At 39.0% G+C, this 16,660-nt stretch overlaps 1 protein-coding gene across 1 annotated transcript; it reads left to right on the top strand.

The window, feature by feature from the left end:
• The first annotated feature begins 113 nt into the window (after positions 1 to 113).
• Positions 114 to 15,575, top strand: LOC140232825 (uncharacterized). Its single transcript, XM_072312940.1, has 4 exons — positions 114 to 309; positions 11,146 to 11,438; positions 12,519 to 12,761; positions 14,393 to 15,575. Exons 3-4 carry the CDS (start codon positions 12,617 to 12,619, stop codon positions 14,986 to 14,988), a joined length of 741 nt encoding a protein of 246 aa, XP_072169041.1. The 5' UTR covers positions 114 to 309; positions 11,146 to 11,438; positions 12,519 to 12,616; the 3' UTR covers positions 14,989 to 15,575.
• The last annotated feature ends 1,085 nt before the right edge of the window (positions 15,576 to 16,660 follow it).

Genomic DNA, 16,660 nt, shown 5'->3' with positions numbered 1-16,660 from the left:
GGTCAATATACTTAATTCTATATTGACAGCGAACAGTGATGAAAACAGTATCACAGAATTTTGAGAAAATGTGAATTGCATCCCTCTAAGAAAATGGGAAACCCTTCCGTGATCTATGCTCTAGTATGTGACGTCATGGGAATCAGCTGGCAGCATCACGCATCAGCTGCGCGGCCGAGTGACAGAGCAGCATAGCTTGTCAACAAACGGTGCAGAGAATTTGCCGGGGAAAGAAAGGTCATCGTCAACGGTTTAACTGCAATTTTCTGCAAGCCTTACGAAAGAATCGTGGAAATTTCGTGGGACGATGTAAGTTCTTTCGAATGCTCTCATTTCATATATTGATTAGTGAAATATCTGCCTTATTTTGTTTCGTTTGTTCGTGGTATTTCGTGCTACCGGTATGTTTACGTTTTTCTGGCCCTTTTGTGTTATGGCAATACGGCGGCTGCCTAGCCTGTGTAGACGCGAATGAGAGCGCAAAGATTGTGTTGTAGCTACGGCTGTTGGCTGTACGGCGGTTGGGCAGTTGGGCGCGGGCGCTGCGCTCCAAGTGACCTCGACCCGATGCTGCCTTTAGTTATGACATGAATGTTGTCATGTATCAAACCGTCGGTTTTTCTTTCGTTTGCATATTTTGGTGTTGGTTATTTATTGGTTTGTAGATGTGTATTGAGGTCAAGCGACGCAAGAAGTACTCAGATCAGACTCGAAACGAAACCAGCCAGTTGAAAGCCCGTCAGCATTGCCCATTGGTCAGGAATCAAGCAGATATATTAAATTATATATTTATTTTTCTATAAAACTAAAAGTGTAGAGCAAGTAAAACCTGATCGGCATGACACACAATATAACTAGTGGATGTAGGCTCCAACTGTAACTAAATTCAGTGTTGACTATTTGGAGATCTATTCTGCAAGTTTATGCACATTTTCGGAAATGTCAGTGGGTTATATCGAGCGTTAAGAGATTGGTTTGCATTCAGTGGTATGTATCTTGATATATGGGAATTTATCTAAGGGATTTGTTCGTGAACAAGTTTATGTGTATAGTAAAATCAGCTGGGTAGGGAAGTAATACCATGATTGATACTGAATTCTTTATCTCAGATCTGTGTTGATTCCCAAAGGTTTAGAATGGCTGGAATTGTCAAGTTTTTGGTCTGCTGACCAAACACTTGAACTACCAGTTGCGGACAAAATGCAATTGATATAGAAGTAGAACTAGGCCTATGCTTCGGTATTTCTGGGCATAACATTTTCTGTCCCTTCATTTGAATCAGTTGATGGAATTTTTATTTTCCATTCACTGATTTCAATGCAACAGCATGTCTCAGTTGCATTTGTTGCTGAAATTTGAATCTCTTGATGAGAGGCCCAATATTACTGTAGAATGTGACCTAAAAAGATGATTGATTTACTGTGTAAATACATAGAGACCAGGCCGTGGCCTGTTGTATGAAATATTTAACCTGAGAAAAGTTCTGTGAAAAATCAATATATATATATGTTTTTTATTTATTTATTTTTTTTAATGCAACAGACCCCTTGGCAACATTATAACATACATCAACAAACTGGTTCTGCATAGAGCTTGGTCAAAACTAATTGAGGTGATTTCTTGTTTGAAAGGGAGTGTATGTGTACATTCATAGATTCTGTAGATTGATAAGCGTGGATTAGTATAAATTGAAAGAAGTGAAAAGACAAGAAAACAGGGACAGAATGCACTGATAAAAGACATGATTGTAAAGGGATGTGTGAATGATACCATGAATGCCACTATTTTTCAGTCTCCAGACACTGCACTGTTACGTCAAGAACAGTAAATATATGGGAAGTCAATGCACTAAATGTATTCTCCAAATAGTGTACAATCACAGTAATGCGATGCATTTTGACATTATATCTGGGTATTTGGAATCTTGGATACATTTTTTGACGTGTGTAGAAGTGGGTGTGTCAGCTGTCAGTGTAACCAGCTAGTTAATACAGTGCTCATATATGTGCCCTCAAAATACAAGGGAAGGTTAGACAATAAACATCAACAATAGCTGACCAGTGAAGCTTGAAGCTGTCTCACGATTAGTCTTAGTTGTTATTTTGAATGACATACATATGTAATATTCCTAGGACTGTCCCTTTTGCTGACAATATTCCAGATATCTGTTCACGTCACTTTGTGGCTGATTTTCTGATTTGTGCTACCAACATACAATGATAGAAATTTCTGTGAAATGTTGATGTAGATCCTTTTGCTTGTCTGTGTATAATATCAATAAGGGTCTGATGTGTTAAGACCAGGCATTCTCCACTATTTTTGTCTGTTGCATGTTACACAACGTGCACTACATTACACACAATCTGTGTATGTGATCAGGCCCTTTTGGGTGTGTGTGTGTGTTTGTTCCGTGTATAGTGTATAGTAGGTTGTTGCGCAGATCCACTCGAGATCACTTCATGAATATTATAATTAGCGTGGGGGGGGGGGGGGTGAGGGATTGAGAGCGACAAGCAACTGCGCACTCAAGGTGACCTTCCGCCCTTTGCCCAAGGGCGTCACATGTAATGCTCGTGTATGGAGCCTCCGTGTGTGTGTGTGTGTGTTGTGTGTTGTTTCGTGAGGACTAGGAAGAGCACTGGTTTGTTATGTGAAATGTGCACTGAGGTGGAACAACACACTGACATTTGCATTTGGCCAGATTCATTTTGTGTATAGGGGGTTCAAACGTCATATTGTTTCTTTGTTCTTTTTTTTTGTCTGTGGAAAAAACTCAAACTGAATTAACTGTTAGCTCTTGGAGAAAAAAAATGATAATAATGAATAAAAAAGATAAAATTACAATTAGAATTATTAAAAAAAAAAAAAATCAGCTTACCGGTATTCCCTCGGTGATATTAATCTCCCAAGTATCAATCCATAAGAAATGCAGAATTTTCTTTGTTGCAGATGATTTTTTAATCAAAAAGATCTTATTTTCATGCTTTGAATCATTTTCATATTGAGATAATGTAGATTTGAACACACACATATTGCACATATATGCACATAACACACTCTATACATTATATGGGATGCATGGGAAGAAGGGATAAATGCATTAAAAGCGTCTGACAACTTTTAAAGGTTGCACCCGATTTTCTTTGTCCAGTTCAGAAAGAGAATTGTTCAATTGGATAAGATGCTCTACGTATAGGGTTTCTGTCATTGTTTCAGAGTTGACATACTCGTGCATTAAAATCAGCTGTCATGGTTATTGAGCCATATTAGGGGATGACAGAATGGACCCAGATCACTGGGAAAATAAGTTCCTTTGGTTGGAGGAATTACTTATATTCTTCGTCAGTGAAAACATATGAAATGCCTTAGCACTGTGAACTATTGGCTGTCAAGTCTTTGCTGGGGGTGCAAGTAGTAGATATCGGGGGTCCTTGTGCAACTTGGACTTTGCAGCACACTAACTCTTGCCAAGATGGCAGTTTGTTTTTTGTTTTGTTTTTATTCTTTTCACTCCCAGCAATAAGTTAATGTTGGGAAATTGCAGCCTCCTGCATAGATTATAATCACAATTTCCTAAGGGTTTGGGGTCATGCAGTTGACAGGTCTGGTGATAGGAAGTGACCTTGTTTACAGCTACTTATACAATGTGACACTTGATACAGGGCCAGGCAATATTTTCCTTCAGAGCTGATGAACTCCTGGAGTGACTCTTCCCCCCCCCCCCCCCCCAGAAATTATCACTTCTCATCATTTAATCAATGCATAGGCCTACAAATCCTTTGGAGAAATATTCTAAGGCCATATTTAATTCATACATGTACTAGTCTGCACAAAATTTAAAAAAAAAGTTTGAGAGAGAAACAGAATATTCTGAAATGTGTTGTCTAGTCAAGAATCAGCTGTAAAGTTAGCAATAAAATGGCGTTCTATTCTATTTTATTTCTTTTTTTTATTGTTTATTCTAGATTTATGTATTATGAACAACAAGAGTTCATGAACGAGAATTTACCGTTTGGAACACTAAGTCACTCACCATAAACAACAAAAATATGATTGAAAAAAGTTATAGCATTAAACACAGAATGTACGGTAGTTTCGATCTTGGGCATAATTTGCTAAAGCTTGTCTTGATGTCTCTGTCGTTGCCAATTGGGGTATTATTGCATGTGAGATTACTCCCTGGTAGGCCTACACTATTAATGTAGACTTGTAACTGTAGATTGCACATGTCACTCAATAGAACAGGATCTATACAAAATGATGAATGTAGCACACACACAAAAATGGGTCATTTTTAAAGGTGATACACTGCCAAGCTAGTACATCTACTGTGTATTTTGACCCCTTGAATTTGCTTTGAGTATTAATGCCAATAATGCAAGGGCATGTAAAATTGTAAAGTTTGTTGCACAATGTACAAATGTACAGTGTAGAAGAACTTTTGATAAACATCCTGAACAGCTTCTGACACAATGTTAATTAAAATGAATGATTTGCAAAAATGGCACACTTTTACGGTGTTCACTCACTGCAAGGATGTAATTATGGACCATTTTTTGGCTTTTTTTTTCCCCTGTATTAACTGCTTGCTAGTAGACCTACACGTACATGTACAGTGTAGCTTGCTTGGCCCAAGGAGCTTTGAACCTGTGTTTGATGCTCCGATGCTTGTGCAGTATTGCCATATTTGCCTCATATCGACTTGATTTGGCAACTGTTTATCATTCTGCACAGTATTATACATTGTACTTGCTCTTCCAGGTACTAAACATACTGTTATTATGCGGTTACTTTTGCAAGGGTTTAATTTTCATGAACTTCGCAAATCACAATTGGACCACGACTTTACAAAACACAAGAAAGTGTGTAGGGTAGTAGTGCATACAATAGCCTTGGTGTCTCCTAGATGACCTCCTCATACGCGAAAATATCTGCATGCAAAATTAACAGCTCATACAGTAAATAGATATAGAGGAAAAGAGAGAGATATACAGGTGTGTAGGCCCAACCTCCAGGCAAATACAATGTTCCTGTCAATTTCGAGAGTAGGCCTATGGATGACATGACCTGTTCAATGAGAGCTGTTGACATGTATCATTAGAGTTTTATTGAGCGAAATATCTTACAGTCATCTCTAATATTATTGTGATCGTTTTACTTTAAATATGCATGAAGTTTGACAGCGCTTGACAAAGTTTGAGAGTTGTGACGACAGCAGTTTCGTGCAAGCCTCCAGGGAATGGGCCAAGCCGGACGGCAAAGGGGAAATTGATTCCATGGTCCAAGAGCAGTGAAACCTGTTAATCATAAGCACCCTATTGAAAAAGAAGCCAGACACAAAAAAAAAAAAAATAAATAAATAAAGGAAAAAATCTATAGGTAGAAAAATCTTCATGGCCATGTGGTATTTATAGACAGATTCAGTTTCATGAAATGCATAAACTATTTTGAAGCTTGAGGTACACACTTCAAATGTACTGTAAAATACAATATTTCCGCAGCATACATGTTTTGCGAATTGGAGCCGACGGCCTCTTTCACGGCATTAAAGTTTTTTGAGTTGCTTCTTACATTCTATGCATATAGAGTAGACAAAAACTTCTACAATGTATGTGCATTTTAATTTCGTGAATCTTGGCTCGCAAAATTCGCAAAATTAAAATGCATGCAAACATTCCTTGTTTTACAGTAGTGGCCTCTTTGGACATGCAGTCTCTATGAAGAGGTGGCCACTGGATTTTTTATGTTAATGTAGGCCTACTGTGCACCTAGGTAATCAATCAATTGTTTGCGTCATTTGTTTGTGACGTGATATAAACTTTAAGTTCACACAACCCATTTCAGGAAGAAAGCAAAGAAGACAAAAACAAAACAAAACAAAACAAAAGAGAAAACGAATCCATTGTTTGCAGTCCTACATCATGTGAGAAAAATAGATTTTGTGGCATGCTGCCATACCGCAAATCAACATTTTGACAGCAGAGATTCAGTTGCGTGTAACATTCACCAGAAGTGAACATTATGTATTTCCTCAATTCAAGCATTATGTACAGTGTGAGCGTTCTCATGTAAGTAGCTGAACCCTTGCCTGGTGTATTTTTAGATACTTACATAGAAATAAGTCTTGTGGGACAAAGTTGTTCGGGGATGAGTAGGTCAGGAGTACATTTTTCTTTTCTTTTTTTTTCTTTTTTTTTTTTTTCTCATCTTGCACATCCATTGACTTTGATAATCTTGCCATGATCCCTGCTTAATCTCAAACCCTGGATTGAATAACTCTTGTTTTGGGTGCTTGCCAGATGTACGCAATGTGTGGATATAAGTGGATGTTGGCTAGTCTTGAGCTCCTAGACCCCTGAGCAACTGTCAAAAAAATAATAACCTTCTGAATATTAAAGTGCCACATTAGTTCATGTTCACTGCACACAGTTACAACAAAAGACAAAGTGTAAGACTTTTCTCAGTCAGGTACCCCCCCCCCCCCATGCCATTTGAATTTTGCAATTGTGCTGCCCTTGAGCAATTTTTCAAGGAGAATTAAATCTGCTGACCCCCAGGTTTTTTTTCTCTTTTAAGCAGGGGGGGGGGGGGAGTTGCCATTTCAGGTCAGTTTCATTATCATCATCAATAAAATATAGCTCACTTACCAACATACCTTGGATTTGGGTGGTACAAACACTTTGTCAATCTTTGCCAATCAGAATAAGACATGAGAGCTAGCATTGCAACACCAGTTTAAGACATCAAATAACTCTCCATTTTTTTTGTTCTTTTTTTTTCTGTTGTTCAGGCCTCTGCAATGATGTAATCAATCACTGAAATATACCCTCTTTACTGTTCAATGATAGTTACTAATATGTGCTAAGTCACCCAAGTGAAATGCTGAGCTATTAAATGCTGGCTGGCTGTAGACCTATTCGGTTTCAAAACACTATAACACCCTATGTAATTGGCCATAGCATATAGGGGCTTCCAAAATAAAGAAGAAAAGATGAATCGATGGGCTATGCAATGAGTTTGGTGCATTGCTGTGTCAGCTAATGCATAAATCAACAATTTTTGGGGCATACTGAAGCTTCCACTTTCATGGCTGAAATAGACATCATAAAATCCAGCACACATGCATGACCAGACAGGTCTATGCCCACTGCCTGACATTTTGGCCTATTCATGAGCATTCTAGAGGAATGGAAAATTACTGTTTGCATCATTTACTCTGTTTAGACAATGAAAATGCAGCCAAGGTTATATAGATATTACTGATTGCCAGTTGCACTCCATACTCCCCCCAGCCCCCCCCCCCCCCCAAAAAAAAAAAACACCTCTGGTCTTTGTTTTGATTTGTGGTGAGTGCTGTTTGGTTTTTTGTCAATGTTTTGTTTCCCCTCAAGAGCGTTGATGTCAGCAGTTCATCCATAATATCTTTACCGTAAACCACAGATGATTTTCAAGGGTTCATACCAGTTCAGTTCTACAGAAGAATTTCTACTTAGTAGGAACATGTCATTTTGATAAGTTATTTTGCATCTTGATTATGTTTCATTATTATTATTATTATTTTCATTAACATTATTATTATTATTATTATAATTATTATTATTATCATTATTATTTAAAGGTGAATGTTTCATCTGAACTTAACTGACATGCAATTTTGCCATTTACATTTATTTTCTCTCTCTCTTCCTGGCTGTTCACTGTAAATACAGCAGCTCCTCTGTATCATATAACTGTGAAGTTATGTCCAGCTGTGTTTCTTATTTGACTTAATAATGATTACATATATTTAATAATTAATGCCACCCATGCCCCCATCTCTTTGTTCACCTTTCATTTTTCAGAATTCCACAATGTGCCATGAGATGGCAACAATAGACACTAGAAGCCCTCGGAAGGCATACACTGCAAAGCAAGAAATATTTGTGGCGTGAAATGTTTGCAAAAGGGATCTGACGGCGTGAATTTTAGTGGCATGAATTTTGTGTGTGTGTATGTGTGTGAATTGCCACTGGCATCCAATGCATTTATAGTGCAGACAAGAGACCATCTAGGCACTTCATGTTACTGTCCACATTCATGTCTACACTTTTATTTCGCGAAATTCTGGTTTGTAAAACACAAAACTCGCATAATTAAAATGTACATGCAAACATGTCAGGCTTTACAGTATCTCAGAGCTCTACCAAATGGACGGGTCCCTATATAAATGCCATTGAACTGTGCATGCATCATTTAAGAAAATCTGGAATGCAGACCACCATCAATAACCAATCACCTAGATTGCTCTTTTCATAGTGGATTGTTTTAAATCCTGATAAATTCATAGAAGTGCAAAGTAGTATTGCTGACAGACGAACAAACAAAGAGATGGGTAATTATTTAGCAAAAAATGCAGTAATTGCTATAAAAGTGCACAACTTACTTGGACTCAAGGTCTGGATAGGTTTAAAACTATGCCAGGGCATTGTACAGTGTGTGTGCAGGGCATGTAAATTTGGTTTTGTGCCACTGAATTTGAAATCATCCTGGAGCTGTTCAGTTTGTCAGTCAAAGTTGAGGGAAATAATCAATTAAGTTGACTATATAAATGTAAAGGAGATAAGCACCTGTCACCGCATACCAGATGTAGTTTTAATCACAGTCTGCTGGAATGCAGGATTTTATACATTGTTCTGTCATTTGTAGATTGTGAGATATAGTTTCTGTCAGATTGCTACCGATACTTCAAGTTTTCTCATTCAGGACGAGCACTAAGAGCACTACAAAATGTTTGAGTATATATACAGTAGAATGTTTTTTTCAGTGATCAGCGTTAATAAGTTCTAGAAGTATGAAAGATTCATACTTGCAGGTTGTTGTAAGCTTGTACAGCTGAAATCCTATTGGGGAGGGTGTTTTACAAAAATGATTGTAAAGCTTGCTCTCTGAATCTGTCTGTGTAAATGGTTCAAAAATTCACTGGAATCTACACTACCCCTAAAGCTTTCAGTTTTAGCGTAGATTCAAGTGAGTTTTTATCTGTCGCAAAAATTTTTCAGTCCACACAGCCCAAGAAAACAGGATTTGCACAGTATGAAATCTTTTCAAAGAGCAATCCATGGTCAGTTTTTAGAAATTAATATTCATGAAAACGGACTGGCTGAAATTGACCTCATGGAGTATGCTTGGCTAAGAGATAAAAGTCTGCTTTAGGGACACATGATTTATCAAATCCTGCAATTGTGTTGTCTCTTTGTATGAAGTGACAGCATTTATATTCATGTATTTTCAGCCAGCATATTCTGCGATTTGCAGTACTTGGTATATATCGTCGCTGGGGTGACAAGACCTCGTATCTCAAAAATGTAAAAAAAAAGATTTTTTAGCTTAATGGTCAAATAAGGGGTCAAGTGATGTCTTGGCCAAATCCTAACTGTCTTACTCCAAAAATGAAGCCACCATGACATGTCAAAGAGAAGGCTTTCCCATTCACTATAGTGCTTTGGCCGCCATGTTTTTTCGCTCTCCTGAACATTTGACAATTTTGAGATATGAGGTTTTGTCACCCCAGCGACGATATGCTGATGTCAAAATCAATTGCACCTGCCACTTATTCATCTACATGTTTCCGTACCATTTCATTTCTGACATCATAAGTATGTAGGTCTATAGATACCAGGTATATGTGTAGGCCCTACGTAATATGCCCGTCTCCAACAATAGGGCCTACAACTCAAAATGTACAATATAGCATGATGTGTTTATAAGCTCAGTTCACTTTCTGCAATGGGTCTTGCCCTCAGAAATGCAATGCGTGCAGCTGTACATCTGTGATATTAAAGTGCAGACATAATGCATGCTGTACATGTAGGTGCTGTGTCTTGTGGCCATTCTGAGTGACTGGTCACTTGTCCAGCTAACGATCTAATTGCCTGCAGCCTGGCATTATACCGAGCCTGCTAAGCTCAATCAATTTTTGTCTCCCTGACCTTTTTCCTGTACACTGTGTATTCCATCCATCTATAGACCCCCACCCCCTCTGTATTCCTATAGGGAAGGGGAATATCTCTTTGTGAGTGACATTTACAACAACAACAAACAACTGGGCTGCCGGTACTTTGTGAGCGCGTACAGTGGCCGAATGTATTCTATACGGATAGGTGACATTGATAGCTGTACAGTGAACACACACATACACAAAAGGAGGTGGGGGGGCTGGGAGATCACGAGAAAGGGTTGCAACACAAGATGCAATGTTTTGGTGCATGCACATCAATTGTGTTTTTGCCAAACACCTAAAGAGTCTGTAAATTCAAGTACTCACTCTCTTTCCGCACTGGTGCTTGCGATGCAGTCTGTTGTTCAGGCAAGGTTGTCACTAGCATGATGTTCTTAAGGGTTGATCTTCTAGAGAAAAAACAAAACAAACAAAAAACAAAACAGGAAGAAAGGTCAAGAGTGTTCCATTAATTGATCATAATGAAGAAAAAAAAAAAATAATTATTTTTTTTCTTCATTATGATCAATTAATGGAACATTCCTGACCTTTCTTCCTGTTTTCTTTTTTCTTTTTTTGCAGACTTCATCTAGAAGAAGTCGGGGGGGGGGGGTGGTGATGGGGGATACAATTGTAAGATTTCTGAACTGTGTTGCAATATGCCAGTGCTTTTTCATCACCTCTCTGATTGAGGAGTGGAGAAGCATTTTCCTTCAAAACTGATTTGGCTGCATGTCTGTTTGGGTCAAGAAATAAGTAACTGCACAAGAGTAGTTTAGCATGATATGCCAATTACAAGTTATTTTCTGTCTGTGGTGTGCCTTAATGATTTAAGACACTCATTTTCTCCATGCATTTTCCAATTAGCCAAGTATCTGTCATTGGCTTGTAGGCAACTGGACTGCTGGATGAATATAGGCCTGCGGAATCACATTTTCCATTATTTTCCTAAGATACATACCAAAGTTGTAGCTGAGGCACATGGAAGTACATTGTATCTGCCTATTATGTTCCTGCAGAGTAGACCCTGCAGTTTTGAGAGCACTACAGCAGCATAGAATGTGAATGATGCTGCTTCATGTACCGTGTAGTTTTATTATAAATGACACATGCTAAATTCATTATGCATTATATGCTATGTCTTTCTCTCTCTCTCTCTCTCTTCACAGATAAATACATTGAAAGAGAGTGTTGTAACTGTGGCCCAAATCTGGATAGATGAGTCAACGGACAGACAGGAGTTTTTAAATCGGCGTCCTTCCTGTTATAAGTCGGTCAGAAGAAAATAGCACCATCATCACCCGGCTACAAGATATATATATATATATATATATATATACACGTACCTTGGTTTATTTTTCTTCTTCTATCACCAATTCCTGTCAGCCAACCTGATATATAAAGCATATCCTGAGAACTGTGCTGCTGCTGTTTGAATATCAGCTCAATCTCAGATATCAAGGTAAGATGTTGGGAGAGACTATATAAAGCCACTTTGTTGTCAAACATTGTCACAATTGTATAAGGATTCCTCACCCTTGACTTGCTCGTGATATTTTTTGAATATATACAAAAGCTGTCTCCTCAACAGCACAGATAGTGCATTGTGGTAATAAACCATTAGCAGTGATCTAGAATCGCAATCATGCAGTCGTTGATTAGTCAACTTGAAGATAAAATCTACGAGGTATCATATACTTTTTAGCAAAGTTGTTTTCTCTTACTGTTTTGTCAACTACATTTGTATGTGAAGATGCCTAACATGCCATAGAGTACATGCACAAAAGTTCAACTTGTCCGTCTATTCCTGCCAAATTGAGAGGACGTTTAGATTGACCAAAAATAGAAAAATGTATTGCATATCTTGCTTATGTTTTTGTTTTTTTATATGCGCAGAGAAAAAAAAATTGCATGAAATGTTCATGTATCTGAATGCATAATGCACTAAATCAAATGCACTTGACTTCCAGCCTGTTAGAATCCAGAATATTTTGTATAGCGTGGCTTGTGTCACAAAATCCATTAAGGGAAAGTTTCCATAGAGATACAAGTAGATTCCACGAATGTAGAAAGGTCAATGAAACACCCAGTGAAAGTTCTCGAAAACTTGGAAAGAAAAAACTTGAAAAGTCTGTGTTGTTGAAGTAGTATAGCAATACAAGGAATACAAGGGGGGGGGGTATGATTGACCCCTAACCCTCCCCATCAGCCCACGTTTTAATGTTCCGTGGCCCTTGTAAATAGACTGTCATTTAAAAAAAAAAAAAAAAGGATTCCATGATGAAAATGCATGTAAATGAACATGAAAAGGTCACCCGTGCTGAAGGCATGAAAAATAATTGTACCTTAACAGGTACATCAGTATGTGCACTCTTCAACGTATGAGCCAACAAAATATGATGTGGATGGGGGTAGTTTCCTTCATTTTGCTTTGTTTTGCATATTCTTATGCAGAGCCTTATGATGTAGCTTACCTCTGCACTGCCACAAGTTTTGTCTTTTTTTATCACCATTTTCATTGTGAATTGTCTTGTCTCAGCAGCACAAAGATAATAATCAGGAAACTAAAGGGAACTCACCGCTACGTCCAGTGCTTCCAAGCTCTCTTTACCACAACCGCGCAAGAAAGTGACAGTCAAGATGTTCAGTGGTCTGAGCGAGTACCTGTTTGGGAGCAGCAGCAGTAGCAGCACCCTGGATCAGTCCTCGGCAACGGACGACAGGCAAGACGGCCCCATCCAGGAGACGGAGACCGACGACGACTGGGTGCTCGTCGATGTCACCAGTAAGTCTGTGCCTAATTGACATTTCGTTTGCCGCGCCAGAAGAGGGATAAGGTGTTACAACAGTCCCCATCACATCTTCCACATTGCCAGTAGGGTTTTCTTGTTAAAGACAAAGCACAGGGAAAAAATAGCAAAAAATGAGTTTGACATTTAAAAGAAAAAAGTATTTACAACATGAACAGAAGTCACCTACAGGAATGGAAACTCTCCATTGTCCATTTTGCAGATCCCTAGTTGTTTCCAGCCTTTTGAAAAGCAAATTGTAACGATAATAACAACAAAAACCTATCATGGGGGGTTTATAGGAGAAAATGAAAATTAATGTGATATTAATGTGAAATTTCTTCCAGTTTGCTCTTGATCTTTATAAAAACAGTAAGGATTATTAGTGTAACTAATACTATGTATTGGAAAGCTAGTAAAGACCAGCAATAGAAAATACTTTTTGTATTGCTTCTGGTATGAAGATGTAACAATGCTTTTTCACAAAACTGTACAATAAAAAATTCCATCAGAAGGAACCTGATTTGCGAATATTCCAGCTGGGAATTATTTTGTCTAAAGCTGCCTTACACATGTTCCCCAGGATATTTCTCAATACAAAGGTATCAACTTTATCTGCTATACAGTGGACTCCCGTTACAGCAAAGTCCTTGGGACCGGCAGTTTTCTTTCGTTATATCAAAATTTTGTTATAACTGAACAAATAAACAATAAAAATACATAGTGTGGATAACGTTGCGGCCTAAATTTGTTCTTCGTTGTAACCGGAATTTTGTTATAACCGTGTTCATTGTAACAGGAGTGCACTGTATACTAAGCAGCAGAAGCCAATCTTAATTGGTCTACTTGGAAAGCTCCTCAAAGGGATGCACTATATCAGGGGCTGTAGCCCCACTCCCCCCCCCCCTTCCCCCCCCCCCCCCACACACACACACACACATACTTTGGCTTGTAAAAAAAAAAAAAAGTAACAGAAAAAAAGTAACAGAAAAAAAGTAACAGAAAAAAAGTAACAAAAAAGTAACAGAAAAAAAAAAATGCAGCACCCATGAATATCCGTAGATTCTTCCCGTGTGTGTGTGTGTGTGTGTGTGTGGGGGGGGGGGGGGGGGCAGGGTGATGCGTACCATTGACCTTGACCCCACCCTGAAAAATGTTCCTCAGCCCCTGTATATGTCATTGTGATCACAAAGAATGAAAAAAACGTAAATAGGCCCTTGTGATTTTGAAAAGGGAAGAGCATTATATCTGGTATTTTTCTGTAATTGGGTATCGTCTTGTTTTGACATCTTGCATTTTATCTTTCACAACACTTACATGGAAGTACTCCACTCTTTACTCTCAATTTAGATTTTATTTCCAACATTGCATTTTTGTTTTTTGATACAATTTCAATAAAAACTAATGAACAATATTACAATGTAATAACGTACATGTATGAAACTTTTTGTTTAAAATAATTGTACTATTGGAAAAGAGGAGCCCACATTAAAGATAAGCTGGTAGAGATGAGGACCACTCAGTAAATTGAACTTACAATAGAACATCCAAGAGAGCAGATTTGTGCCTTTGTGATCATACCTATATCAAAGTATCCTCTGCTTCGTTTCTTTCATGTGTGATGCAGATGAGGGTGATTCTCCTAGTCCCCGAAGGTCTCCAAGGAGGGCGGGGGCTAAAGATGGCTTCCAGTCCCGCCCCCAGCCGATACCCAGCAAGCCCCATCGAATGGAAGAGAGCTGGTTCATCACCCCACCCCCGTGCTTCACTGCGGGGGGTCACTCTCCCCAACAGCTGGCGACTAGCCCCATGGAGGATCTGCTTATAGAGCACCCGAGTATGTCGGTCTACCACCAGCCAAGTCAACGAGGCGTTGTCACCAGGAGGCAGCTGCACCACCACCACCACCACCACACCCAGCGGCCGAAACCCACCAGAACTGTTGCCAAACGCTCCCACAACCTGCGGGTGCGCAATGCCAAGCCCCCGCGACGTGCGGCCGTGGTGGCGGCCCGCGTGGGCATCGAGCAGTCGGCCAATGCGGCCGCCGTGCAGGAACAGCAGCAGGCCAGGCGGCACCAGCAGCGCCTGGTGAGCCGCAGCAAGCTGGAGCGCCACAACAAGGCGCACCACCAACAGAGTGCCTCCTCCCGCCGTCACTACCGGCACAACTCGCTCAGCAGTGGACGCCACTCTGGCGCCATCTACAAGCAGCCCCGTTGATGCACGCACTGGTCGCTTGCACGGCACGAGCACATCTTATAGCTAGATATCAATTTTTTTAGTATAGTCACGCTTTTTTTAATAGAGCAGTTTTTTTTGTGTCTCTTTTATTCATATTTGTAGATATATTTATGATAGAGAAACTTCAATATCAAATGTATAAGAGTCTAACCTAAAATTATTGGTGAATATTTTAGGAAATCAAAAAAAAAAACCCTGTGTGGATTTTATATTTGTCCACACACACACAAAAAAAGAGAATAAGTATTAAAACATAACAAAAAAATAGTAAATTTTGGTGATTGCTTGATTATTCAGACCTGCTGTTACACCAGACAACAAACTGGGACATGTGGTCATTCTTGAAATAACTTTCATGAAGATCACCTGCGGGATGTGATCAATGCTGTATTAAAAATATGAAAATAATAATAATGAAGCGGCCCATGCATATAACAGTGTATATGAATATCTTACAGCTATGAAATTTAATAGCTGATGTCCATCATTTACGGTATGTGTGGACCACAATCCAAAGGCATAGCACGATGAATGCAGTCCCTGCTCTAACAGCAGAGTACATTCAAGGAGGTTTCTGTTCAAGCCTGACACTTGATGTTGATTATTAGAGGCAACCCCATGAAAAAAAATTCTGCCCCCATGGTCGGCAGAATGTTCTGTAATGGATAATGTGCTGCCTTTCTTTCTATGGTATTGAAGGTACAGTAGCTGCCATGCTGCAGATGGAAAAGTGTGAGATCTGCTCATTTTTACTTTAAGAATGTCCATCTGGCTACATAAAGTGTTTTTTTTTTTTCATTTTTAATTGTTTAATCTGGTGAGTAAAACTGTTAGCTATTCTTAAACACTTCTCACAGTCACCTCCTCTGCAAATATCAAAAGGCACCAGCAGTAGTTCTTTTAAAGAAGAGTCACTGGTGGCCGCCCTGCAGATTTTTAACTGAATTTTAATAGTAGGAATGATACGTCTTTCTGTAAATGATCTCAAAATGCTGCATATTTCAGATAGGCATACACCTGTACACATGGATCAATACTGACCGCGTCTGAAGTACACTCTCAGATCTTCTGTTGGGGAGAGAAAATTTGTGTTGGGGATGTGCGTAAGTGTTTCTGTGCACCTTGGTTTTCCCCAGACTTGTGCACTTGTAATAATCGTTGACTCCAGTCTTTGCTGTTTTTGTCTTCTTGCGTGAGTACATGTACAAATTCATTTTGCTCTGAGTTTCGATTGTACTAGAAGCAGTGTATATATTGTCTGTGAACGTTCTGATTCTCTTTACGATGTTACAATGGGAAGGGTGTCGCAAGCTGTTGATTGTAGACTGCTAAGTGGTGGATCATTGACAATTCTGTGGATCATAAGATATAGAGGCTGCTCCAGTGACTGTATGCCTGTTCATCCAAAGATCTTTTGGGATCAGGATAGAAATGGGATCTAAACAAGAAAGAAATAGTGATTTAAATGAGACAAAATGCATCAGGGACAGGCTGCTATTAAAGGATTATCTTGCACCAATTCCGGTATGGATAATTGCATGGCAAGATGATGTCATCATAATCACACAAACGCCAAAATATTTGGCACTTAGGGGTTGGATGTTGCCAAAATAATTCATTTGGCTCACACATCTCAGAAAGATGACATGTC

The sequence above is a fragment of the Diadema setosum genome, chromosome 9, assembly GCF_964275005.1.
Source record: "Diadema setosum chromosome 9, eeDiaSeto1, whole genome shotgun sequence".
NCBI lineage: Eukaryota > Metazoa > Echinodermata > Echinoidea > Diadematoida > Diadematidae > Diadema > Diadema setosum.
This window is presented reverse-complemented; position numbering and strand designations above follow the sequence as displayed.